This window comes from Pseudophryne corroboree, chromosome 2, assembly GCF_028390025.1.
Source record: "Pseudophryne corroboree isolate aPseCor3 chromosome 2, aPseCor3.hap2, whole genome shotgun sequence".
Lineage (NCBI taxonomy): Eukaryota > Metazoa > Chordata > Amphibia > Anura > Myobatrachidae > Pseudophryne > Pseudophryne corroboree.
This window is the reverse complement of record NC_086445.1, coordinates 612853834-612867011: the sequence shown is the minus strand read 5'-3', so window position 1 is coordinate 612867011 and position 13178 is coordinate 612853834. Positions and strand designations below refer to the sequence as shown.

At 43.7% G+C, this 13178-nt stretch overlaps 1 protein-coding gene across 2 annotated transcripts in view; it reads right to left on the bottom strand.

Annotated features, from left to right (window-relative positions):
* PLCXD2 (phosphatidylinositol specific phospholipase C X domain containing 2) overlaps positions 1-4694 on the bottom strand; it is a 187244-nt gene extending 182550 nt beyond the window's left edge. For both annotated transcript variants that reach the window (XM_063954787.1, XM_063954785.1), the window contains exon 1: positions 4386-4694. In XM_063954787.1, coding sequence (XP_063810857.1) covers positions 4386-4470 — 85 coding nt within the window. In that variant the 5' untranslated portion in view covers positions 4471-4694. The remainder of the gene's footprint in view (positions 1-4385) is intronic.
* Positions 4695-13178: the final 8484 nt, after the last annotated feature.

Below are 13178 nucleotides of genomic sequence, written 5' to 3'. Positions count from 1 at the left end.
GTCACAACTTGGTCTAATCGACGTTTCGATAATTTAATATCGTCATCAGGATGATCCTGATGACGATATTAAATTATCGAAACGTCGATTAGACCAAGTTATGACCGCTGTGTCCTTCTTTGCTTGAATGAAGTCCTGAGAGTGCCACTCCCCTCCATTGCTATATATATATATATATATATATATATATATATATATAGTGTGTACCGTTTATTTTCAGGGTCAAGGTTGTATTACCTAGTGTTGAAAAAGAAAGTAGCAGTAAGACCAGGGCCGTAACTAACTCTGGGTGTGTGAGTGGTACAATCCCATGACACCCTTATTTGGCTTAAAGTGTGCTTGCCAGCAAAGCTGCTGCAGAGCTGTCCAAAGCGTCCGCACGCACCCTGCTGTCTGCAGATCTGACCAGGGCAAGGATGCTCTTCTTTTGGGTGCTGGTGGTCCCACCACCTTGGCGTGACTATGTGATGTCACATGTTCGGGGGGCAGGACCAACACAAGGCAGAAAATCTCCACCTTCAGCGCAGACTGAGCACACCAGTTGAGACAAAAAGAGCAACAAAATATGATTGTATCAGAGGCGGAACTACCATTGGTGCATTAGGTGCACCAGCCTATTAGTTATCCCCTGGCCCGCTCCACAGACCATTTTGAGCAATGTCGGATAAATGGCCCAGTGCAATGGACCTGCCCCTTACCTAAGAGAGGCAGTGCTGACCGTGTATGTGCTGGACTGATAGAGGGGCCCTTCCACCTATCCGCGCTGATGATCACAGCCACGCACTGCCTCAAATTAACAAACAGCTGCACATTGTTTCTGATTCACTGCTGTCAGTGAATTAAAGGCAGCTCACACCTGGAGTAACTGGCACTGTCAGAGTCTGCCTGACTGAGTGCCAAACTGAGGAAAGCACCGCTGTGTTCCTGCCCCCACCAAGGTATATGCCCCCTGTTCTCCACACCACACAAGGCATTATGCTTGTACCTTTGTCACCCACTGTCTCTCCCTGTCACCCTCTGCCTAAAGGCCCGTACACACTGGCCAATATATCGGCCGTTCTCTTGAACGCCCGATACATCGCAGGTCCATTGGCCAGTGTGTACAGCCGATACGTCTGTGAACTCCGTCGTTCACAGACGTATCGCGTCGGCCCCGCAGCACAGCCGACGGCCAATATATCTTCCGATATATTGGCGCGTCGCTGTGTGTGTACGGGCGGTCGGCTGCCCGCCCGTACACATGCTGCGGTGGCTGGCGGTGATTGACAGCTGAACTGGGCGCCCAGTTCATGACGTCGGTCGCCGATGGATCGGCCAGTGTGTATGCTCAGCACACTGCCCGATCCGTCCATAGATATATCTGCCGATAAATTGATCGGCAGAGAAATCTTTCCAGTGTGTGCCCACCTTATAAGTTTATTTTAATCACAGTGGCTCATCCTGAGTGTAAATGTGTCCAAAATATGGACAATTCTGGTTAGGTTGTAGAGCTGGATGCATCGCATGAAGTATCATATACATAAAACCGAATCTGTGTCTGGGTACTATTTCTAATAAATATAAGTTGCATGTACTATGTTAAATATCTATTTTTCAGCCATGGACCGAATCCAAATATAGTTGAAATAATGTGAATAGATCACAGAAGTTAGCCTAGTAATAAAAGGATCATTCGGAAGGTTCAAGAACAAAACCCAATTAGAAGTAGCTGCTGATCGTCATAACCATGAGTTTGTATTTTGCACCAGGGGATGAGCAAGTGACCCACCTCTGGACAGACGTATACGCATCTATGTTGTGGTCTGCATGAGATGCCTAATCGTGAACACGCCCTCACTGCATTGCCACGCTTGCGTTCTCAGTTCCACCTCTCTAAGCATAGAGCAGTAGTTATCAATCTCGGTCCTCAAGGATATCTAACAGCTCACGTTTTCCATGTCACCTGTGGATTTAAAAAATGTGACATTTGGTCATACACCTGCCTGGTGACCTGGAAAACATAAACCGTCAGGAGTCCTTGAGGACCGAGTTTGGAAACCACTGGCGTAGAGAATCATAAGTACAAAATGCATCCCATCGCCATAGATGCAAATCATTATTAAACATAGAAACATAGAATGTGACAGCAGATAAGAACCACTTGGTTCATCTAGTCTGCCCCTTTTTTACCATATTTTTACCTCAAACCTCATTTGATCCTAATCATTGCCGAGCACACGTAGTAAGCACAAAAACACAAGTGCAAAGTGCACTTACATCCAATTCTACCTGAGCCCCATAATGACCTATATGCAGTGTCGGACTGGGAGCTTTAAGAGTCCGCCAGGGGGGATGCAGTGGTAGGGGCCCATCTTTAGGGGTGTGACCAGTCTCCAGAGGGAGTGTGGCCAGTCACCACATTGGTTTGCCTTACCATTAGAGCAGTGTTTTTCAACCACTGTGCCGTGGCACACTAGTGTGCCCAGAGCAGTCTCCAGGTGTGCCGCCATAGAAACAGAGCGGGTTTAGTGGTTGCAGAGGCAGTTCTAATTTTGGGCCCGGGCAGTGTTGGGCTTTTCTGGCTTTTTCAGATGTGGCTTAGGTGTTACCTATGGAGAAACTGAGACATGACATCCTAGGACATGCAACTTCACCATGCATAACCATTTTATTTGAGTGTGCCTTGGCAATATTTAGATCATTCAGTGTGCCGCGAGTTGTAAAAGGTTGAAAATCTCTGCATTAGAGAGTGAATGGTCTGGGCCCCTTGATAAATATATACAGTAAATACTGCTACTGCAATTAGGATAATGTACCAGATTAATAACAGCAATGCATTGTACAAAATACACCATTGTCCCATGTAGTTTAAAGTGGGATCGGTATGAAAAACCTCCAATCAAAATCCCGACGGTCGAAATCCCGACAGCAATTGACCGACGGGCAAAATCCCGACATGGACAAAATACCGACATTTAAAACACCGACAAGGTCAAAATACCGACATGCAAAATGCCGACAGGTCAAAATACCGACATGCGGTTTTCATTGTTTATTTGTGTGTATGTCGACATAGGTTGACATGGACACCATATAAGTGTATCGCGTCCCCTCGCATGGCTCGCGCTTCGGGCACGGTGCCTCGCTGTACTCGGCACACTATTATATTCCCCCTCCAGGTCCACTGGGATGGTAAAGTATGAACAAGTCGGTTTCAATGAAAATAATTATGAAAAACTCATGTCGGCATTTTGACCTGTCGCCACTTTACATGTCGGTATTTTGACCATGTCGGTATTTTAAATGTCAGTATTCTGTCCATGTCGGGATTTTGACCTTGTCGGGATTTTGACCGTCGGTCAATTGCTGTCGGGATTTCGACCGGAGGTAAATTGACTGCATCCTGTTTAAAGTAACATGTATAATGTATAATTCAAGTGCAGAATCTGGAACCTGATCCCTAGAGGAGAAGGGCCCACCGGGGGTTGCCCCTGTAGACCAGTCTAACCTTGCCTATATGACATACTATTAGAGCATAAACAAATGTTAATAATGTACTACTGATTTCCCAAATAGGCAAAGCATGCTCTTCAACACCAATACCACACTACAATATTAACAATATTTGCATGAGATAAACAGTGCTTTTCTTACAGAGTTCATCACCAAGTCTATTATTGTAGATATTTTATAATATTTATATTAAAAATACGTTATTCTAGATTTATAAAACTCAGGACCTGTATTAGTAAACAGCTCAGGTTGCTAATACATTATTAATCCAATTTAAGTATTGTCTGGTCGCACATATGCCTAAAATGCAATACCTATTAATCACATTACCACCATGCTACACTTACAACACTTTTTCTACAGTACAAAAGAAAACTTTTTTCAGTACAATGTGCTCTTTTCTATAAATACAGAATAAACTGCAGCTCTCAAAAAAACAACAAAAAACAGTACGTACCATGTTTTACTTAATAATAGCTTAAAATATTTCCCTTTGAGACTGAGAATGAATAATCTTTTATGATAAAAGGATAACACTGCTCTTTAGCTCTATTGGGGGAATTCAAGTGTTTTGCGTGCCACTAGATGGCGCCCGTCTGTATACAGTAACAGCGCGGACACAAAATGATACTAGTGATGTTACTGTATACAACCTCACTTCGGTCCTCCAGTATATCGCCATAGGGTTTCCAGGTATAGAAAAGTCCAGACTTTCTAGTACTAGTACACTAACATTATACTGTGATAATACAACTATACTGTAACATGTGAGTGTGTCAATATGTATATATGTACAAACACACACACAATTAAATAAATACACATAATAACATGCCAAAAGTCATGCGATTACATAACTTTTACGCGTTTAAACTGAAGGGCAGAAGAAATACCTGGTATTGCCAAGTTGGACAGTGGCAATGTGCTTAGGCACACCGGCAGTGCACCCATCCAGTTTTCGTGGCACTTTGTAGCCATCACTTCGCCTTTTCCCCCGGACTGCTAGGTGCAGCGATCATAGCAAGTACAATGACAGCTAGTCTACATTGCAGTCATAATCCAGCAACATTCCTGAATCGGTTAACTGATCTATGCCGGTGAACAAGCTTCCTGGGACACTGCAGCACCAGCCTTCCGCATGCTCCTCCCCACTAACAGCAGCTGCTCTGTGTGGGTGACAGCAGCCCGGCCAGGCACTGCGTCTTATCTCTGAGCTAGTGTATAATAAGGGCTGTCCCTGTGTGATCGAGTCCTGTCAGAGGGACCTGACATCATCAAAGTAACGTGCCTCTCGCCGCGCCACCTTGTGGTGAAGGGAATGTTATTCCTAACATTAATACAGTACTTCAATTGCGAAAAAAGATCATTTCTGCTTGTGTAATAAAAAGACATCTCTCACACACACACACACACACACACACACACACACACACACACACACACACACACACACTTTATCTATAATCTATATACATGTGTGCAGTATTTATAAAACACAGTATATGTGACGAGGCTGAAGTTAGCTTCTTATTCGGCCAGCTTCTTATTCACTTCTTATTCGGCTCCAGCTTCTTATTCACTTCTTATTCGGCTCCAGCTTCTTATTAAGAAAATATTATAATAAAATTAATTAAATAAGCATAGATCACTAAGATAACATTGCATAAACTTCAAATAGTGTCCCTTACACCAATTTACATCACAATTTGCATTAAACATAAATGATTTAGGCATGAAAATGGTGGTAAAGCGGGCACAGTCACCAGATTTCATCATTTTGAATAAGAAGTTGTAGTTTTGCAAGGGTTAAACAGCATTGGTCAACAGATTTGACACTTGAAACTCACACAGGGTGGTCACTTACATATCACCCACCTGCAACTTGCCTTGACCAACAAGCAACGAAACGTTGATCTGCATCAATACACAGTTTGCTGTTTTACAAGACTCTGAGTGCCGCCTCATTACTTCAGGTAGACTTTATGCATGGGGTTTGCACCCCGGGAGGAAGGCACCTGAGCAGATCAGTCCCATAATAGGGGCAGTGCCGAGTGCCGGAGCAGAATTTGTATGTATTGGACCTTGCGGTGTCGTGCAGGCACAGAGGCCCTTAGCTCAGGGCACAGGACGATTCTAATTTGGAATAGACTTTCCATTCCTCAGGAACATTTCTTCAGCACTTGTCACTTTGTTTTCCTGTTTTTTTGCACATTGGTCACAATAAAGCACAGTATTGTGGCTGCACTAGCACTTTAAAGGAAGTTAAGGATGGCGACTCCTGGCACAGAGCAGGGTGATTTTACCTCCTTTCTACTTCATTGCGATACGCATGACACGCTGAGCTTCTCTGACCTGGAGGCTGAGAGCATTTTGCACAAAGAGCCCATTTTTTCTGAAGCACAAATCACGACAAATGAGGATGCCTTTAAAGATCTGTTTCGCTTGAAGAAAAGGGAACTTGATTATTTATATCACAGTCGCACTTTATCAGACTATTATAGAGCAAAGCAGCTGCCAAGGGGGTTCAGAGTGCACAATGTGCCCACGATAGGCAGATACAGTATGGAATTCTGCAAAAAATGGATTTCCATACTGAATAAATGCTCCATGGATTTGATCCTGTTGGTCATTGATGAATCAACGAGAGAGCATATAAAAACCAGAGACATGATTGACACATTCGAGAAGGAGCATGCCCAATTATTGGCAGCGGTACAGTCGGTGGGTTGGCTTACAAAACTTAAAGAACAAGTGGAACAATATAAAAACAACTTACTGAGGTTCAAGAAAGAAAAACTGATTAAAGTGCAGCATGATTACATTCACCACCGTGTATATCCATGGTTGGGAACCACAAGCAGTGGCAACCCAGGAGGGAAGTTTCAACGGTATCGGAGAGAGAGACATTCAGTCCGTTTTGACAATACATCGGCGAGTGAATCGGACGATGCCCGTAATTCATCACCGTCTTTTTCACAACGCGAGACCCCTTTAGGGGCTACCACCCGTGCAGGGGCTCCAGCACGGGGAAGAAACAGAAAAACACAAGACGGGGCGGACAGAACAAGAGACAGAACCCGACCCAAATTACCCAGGGCGAAGATACTCTAATATTTAACCTGTCAAAGACAGCAGTCTCCTCCGCAGAAACGAAAGTCCTGAGCAGAGGGCTTTCATTTGTACCCACGAATTATGGTGATGATTTTAAATGGAAGGTTAACACCTTCAGGCTGCACCGGTCGTTAAAATTGAAAGAATACTTCAGCAAACAACCACCGTCAAAAGAAAAAGCATCTTTACCCCCCAGGATCCAGAAATTAGGCCCCAAGTCCCGTTTTGAACCAATTTCTCACAATGCCTCACTTAAGACATTCCATAGGATGTTGGAGGCTTCCAACAACAGGGGAGAGCCCTCAAGACATCATAATTTACAACAAGATGAGAGAGAAGCCCTTCAAAAACTGAGCAGGAGGAAGGACATTGTGATCTGTAGTGCGGACAAGGGGGGAGCAATAGTGGTCCAGGAGGTAGATGATTACAAAGCTGAATGTCATAGGCTCCTCGGTGATGAACAGACGTATGAAAAGTTATCTTATGACCCCTCGTCTAAATACCTGACTGAATTAAAATGTATCTTGCAACAAGCAAGGGATGAAGAAATCATTTCATTAGAAGTAGCCCAGAAATTGGTGACGGAACACCCGGTGTCACCTTTGTTTTACACCATCCCCAAGGTCCACAAGGACGCGCAGAGACCACCGGGCAGACCGATTATATCTGCCCGGGGGTCCCTGTGCGAACCAGTTGCGATCTTTTTGGACAGTTACTTGCAGCCCTGTATACAGGGCACCTTCACCCACCTCAAGGATTCAACCACGTTATTGCACAAATTTGCATCATTTGCACAGATTCCGGCAGATATTACATTATCCACCATCGATGTAACAAGTTTGTATACTTGTATTCCCCATGGACAAGGGCTTAAAGCGGTCAGAGAGCTGATCATAGGCAACCCGGCATATGAGGGCCCAGATATAGATTTCTTCATGGCACTATTGAATTTCACGCTAACTCATAATTTCTTTAGTTTTGATGGTCAATTCTACAGGCAGCTAACGGGGTGTGCCATGGAATCTTCCGTGGCACCCTCGTTTGCGAATGCGTTTATGTGGGAGGTAGAGCGCAGCCTCTTTTTCATTGATAGCAGGGTATCTAGCAGATTATTTCTATACTACAGATATATAGATGACCTGCTTTTAATGTGGCAAGGAGAGATAACAGATTTGGAAGACTTGATCTTGCAACAGAACAACACTGCCAGTCCGGTAAAATTGACCATGAGTAGCAGTCGCAGTGAAATCTGCTTTCTAGACCTCAACATTAAAATTCAGGAAGGTCAGTTGGTGACGTCTTTGTTTAAAAAACCGACCGACCGAAATACAATTCTGAGGTATGACAGTTGTCATCCAGCCTCCACGGTTAGAAGTATCCCCTACTCTCAATTTTTGAGAGTGTGCAAGAGTAACAACTGCACACGACAGAGGGACAAACAATTAGATGAAATGGAGCTTAGACTGAGAGCCAGAGGTTACCCACGACAATTATTAGTTCAAGCGAGAAGGAAAGCAGAAAGGATGAATAGAGAAGAGTGCCTGAAACCTAAAAAAGCAAAAGAGCAGGAGGGTGTAATTCCTTGGGTCTGTGAGTTTGATGTTCACAGCAATCAGGTACGCAAGGAGGCAAAGAAATTATGGCCCCTTGGGGCAACTGACCCAGAATTACCGATGTTTCGCCACCAGCGGGTTATGCCCAGCTATGTCCGTGGTAGGAGTATCAAAGACATGGTGGTCAAAACTGATATGGCCAAATTTAAAGTAACACCAGTGCATTTTTTGAAACGCAAAAACGGCTGTTTCAAGTGCACAGGATGCACGACGTGCTCACACATGTCGGTGGGAGACCACATTGTACATCCATACTCAGGAAAGAAGTTTCCAATTAGATGGCCCCTGACTTGCACCACTAGATATGTGGTTTATGCGATTATTTGCCCTTGTGGCAGGTACTACATAGGCAAAACTGAGTGCCAATTCAAAATAAGGATGGCACAACACAGGTTGGCCATAAGAAATGCCCTTGCTTCAGGCATAGGGGATCAACCTGTTGCCAAACATTTTCTTGAGTATAGACACACTATGGCCACCTTTAAACACAGAATTATTGATCACGTGCCAGAATCCTTACGGGGGGGGCGATAGGGGCAGAAAACTCCTTCAGCTAGAATCAAGATGGATTCATAGGCTAAACACCCTTAGACCTGCCGGCATGAATGATAATCTTGGTTTAATCAACTTCATCTAACAGAGTAGGGGAGGGGTGTTTAAATGTGACTTGGATGACACACGATCAGTCCCCACAAATACGCAATGGGGATAACAATATTTACACTGGTGGATGGATAACACAGGCAGGGTTGTACCCAGTTTACAGCGGAGAACAGACGGGGATCCACACAGGTATAGATAGAATCGAGAAAAGAGAAGTTCAGAGTCAGTTGATTTACACCATTTTTAATATATGCTTGTATAGCTTATAAATGGTTAATAGGGATACAGGGGAAAAGGGAGGTTCCCTGTTGTTTGACAGAGGGGAGCCTGGTGTAGGTTGTAGTAAGTATGGCCAAATATTTCACTATGTTTAAAGATACAATATGCTTAGCACAAAGCAAGTCACGTGCATATGTGAGAAACACTTTTAATACTGTGGTTTTAATAGGTAATACCTTGTACCGAGTTTTTACACAAAAGCCGTGTCTTATATGTTGATTTTCACGGCATTGTTTTACACTGTGATTTGTTTTTTAGTTGTTAAGGCCTGGTTGCCATGGACGCGCCTCCCGGCGCCGACGTGTCACTTCCGGTGAGACAGCGGTGACGTCAGTCTGAAGACCGGGACGGCGCGGCCAGCGGCTCCGGCCAGAGGGGATGTCCTGTGGAGGGGGTAAGTGGTATTTAAATTCACTGTTTGTAACTTTGCACTAATCCTGACGAAGGGGGAAACCCCGAAACGTTGATCTGCATCAATACACAGTTTGCTGTTTTACAAGACTCTGAGTGCCGCCTCATTACTTGAGGTAGACTTTATGCATGGGGTTTGCACCCCGGGAGGAAGGCACCTGAGCAGATCAGTCCCATAATAGGGGCATTGCCGAGTGCCGGAGCAGAATTTGTATATATATATATATATATATATATATATATAATCAAATTTGTACTCCGGCGGCACTCACTCAGGACTTGTACAGCAAATCAATAAAGCAGAGACAACGCTCTTAACTTAGTTAACGTTTCAGATTTATATCTTTCGTCAGAACAGCATATACACAATAATCCACGTACCTTTATACCCTTCACCATCACCCGTGCACTGTATCCCAGGCTCGTCCACGCCGGCGGGGGACGGATGATGTCATCAACCTGCACCACTCTCCCAGACGCTCCTCCCCGTCGACGTCCCGGTTGCCATAGGGACCATCTATAAACAACAAGAGTGCAATATACATTATACCACGTCTCCAGTAAAAACGCTGGAATCAGCTACCAAGTTACGCATGACTAGCAATCAATCATAATAAGTTTCAAGTATAAAATAATTTTGACCTATATATTATCCACTTTTAATCTATAAAACAGTTTAAGCTAAAATGCTCATTAAGCCCACCTGGGGTAACTGTATTTAAACGGTGTATCCACCTGGCTTCCCGCTGTAATAACAACCTACCTCTATCGCCACCGCGAATATTTTTAGGTTGTTGGTCAATGATTTTATATTTGAGGGTTGCCAACCCATGTCTAAACTTGGCAAAATGCCTGGCCACTGGTTGTGCCTGGCTCTGTCCCTCAATAGCTGCACGGATCGCGGACCTATGCATGGCCATTCTCTCGCGAAATTGTCGTGTGGTTTTACCCACATAAAAAAGCCCACATGGGCATCTTATATAATAAATCACATGGGTACAAGTACACGTCAGAATTTTGTCTATTTTTATGAACTTCCCCGTATGGGGATGTGAAAAACCAGGGCCCACCTCCATGTAGCTGCAAGTTGTGCAGCCCACACATCTGTAACACCCTGGTTTTTTAGTCAAAAATTTAGTTTTCTGGATAGGTCGAAAAGAAGAAATGTCATTATGTACCAAGTAATCCTTCAGGTTCCTATTCCTAGTATAACTAGGCAATAGGGACATATCCTTGAAGGTACTTGTTTCCTTATCCGATGCAATGATTGACCAGGCTTCCCTCGTATGTTTAGATATTTCACCACTAATAGTTGTAAATCTCTGAACAAAGGGGATTTTATACTGCGTCTTATCTATCTTAGCACTTGATTTTCTAAGTAGATCCCTTCTATCTAGCTTTAAAACCTTCGCTTTAGTTTTCATCAGTTCCTTCCAATTATATCCCCTTGACTGAAAATTACGGGCCATACCATCTATCTCCAATTCAGTATTAACAATATTATCTGAGATTCTGTGTGCCCTTAGGAACTGGGAATATGGTAAACTATATTTGGTTGTAGCGGGGTGAAAGCTAGACGCCTGCAATAGGGTGTTTTTATCGGTCGGTTTTTTGTAGAGACCAGTATGCAACCGTCCTTCTGACAGAGTAATTTCGACATCCAAATAATTTACCCGTACCTCACTAATAATAGCAGTAAACTTAATGTTTACATCGCTCTGATTGATCTCTGAGATCAATTGATCAAGGGATTCCCTGGTTCCAGACCAAATGAGAAGCAGGTCATCTATGTAACGAGTAAAGAATATTATTCTTTTTGCGTTACTTGGGTTAGAGAAGAACAAATCTTTTTCTATCTCGAACATAAAGCAGTTCGCAAATGCTGGGGATACGCAACTACCCATTGCGCACCCCTGCAGTTGTTCGAACCACCTGCTGTCGAACAAAAAGTAATTATGTGTCAGGGTCAGTCTCAACAAGTCTAAAAAGAATTGTAAATCCGGGCCCTGATACAATGCGAGACTGGATAACAGACGTCTTGCCGCCTCTATACCCCTATCATGTGGGATGTTGGTATAGAGGCTGACCACATCCAGCGTACACAATATGGTCTCAGCTACATACGGGGAAGTTCATAAAAATAGACAAAATTCTGACGTGTACTTGTACCCATGTGATTTATTATATAAGATGCCCATGTGGGCTTTTTTATGTGGGTAAAACCACACGACAATTTCGCGAGAGAATGGCCATGCATAGGTCCGCGATCCGTGCAGCTATTGAGGGACAGAGCCAGGCACAACCAGTGGCCAGGCATTTTGCCAAGTTTAGACATGGGTTGGCAACCCTCAAATATAAAATCATTGACCAACAACCTAAAAATATTTGCGGTGGCGATAGAGGTAGGTTGTTATTACAGCGGGAAGCCAGGTGGATACACCGTTTAAATACAGTTACCCCAGGTGGGCTTAATGAGCATTTTAGCTTAAACTGTTTTATAGATTAAAAGTGGATAATATATAGGTCAAAATGATTTTATACTTGAAACTTATTATGATTGATTGCTAGTCATGCGTAACTTGGTAGCTGATTCCAGCGTTTTTACTGGAGACGTGGTATAATGTATATTGCACTCTTGTTGTTTATAGATGGTCCCTATGGCAACCGGGACGTCGACGGGGAGGAGCGTCTGGGAGAGTGGTGCAGGTTGATGACGTCATCCGTCCCCCGCCGGCGTGGACGAGCCTGGGATACAGTGCACGGGTGATGGTGAAGGGTATAAAGGTACGTGGATTATTGTGTATATGCTGTTCTGACGAAAGATATAAATCTGAAACGTTAACTAAGTTAAGAGCGTTGTCTCTGCTTTATTGATTTGCTGTACAAGTCCTGAGTGAGTGCCGCCGGAGTACAAATTTGATTACATGCACGAAAGTGACGGAGGGCACCCGGGCGTACTACATTTAAGACAGTGAGTGCCGGTAATTTGTCTTAACTGCATTTTGTCCTGAAGTCGGATACTGACACTCTGAGTGAGAGTATCTGATCTGGATTATACAAGGCACCGTCAACGTTTTTCTGACTTTCTATCTTCAATCAGTCATCTGGTGTTGGTGTTTCACAGTAAAGGTTTGCTGTTTAAGGTGACCATGGCACATGGTACGGATCCAGGAGAACCTGGAGGTTACCGGCATATCGATGTTGCCGCATGCGACATATGGTCTTTTTCAGATGCTGATGCGGAAAATATCAGATTTAAAGAAGATTTGGCCACGTCAGGTGGCCTGGAAAGCAATGATATTATTTATCAGAAATTATTGCGTTTACATAAGAAACAAACGGACTTTTTTATGCATGGTGTAACGTTATCGGATTATCACCGAAACCGCCAGATTCCACGGGGTTTCAGGGTGCGTAACATTCCTACGATAGGAAAGTACAATATTGAATTTTGCCGGAAATGGATAGGCATTCTCAATAAGTGTAGTCTCGATCTGATTCTTCTAGTAATAGAGGAATCGGCACGTGAAATGAATCTGTTGAAAGAGATGACTGTGGCATTTGAGGAGAAACACCTGACTGCACTTAGGGCTGATCCAGAAGTAAAATGGATGGATAAATTAACAGAGCAATTGGAAGCATGCAAACAGGAGCTAGTACAGTTCAAAA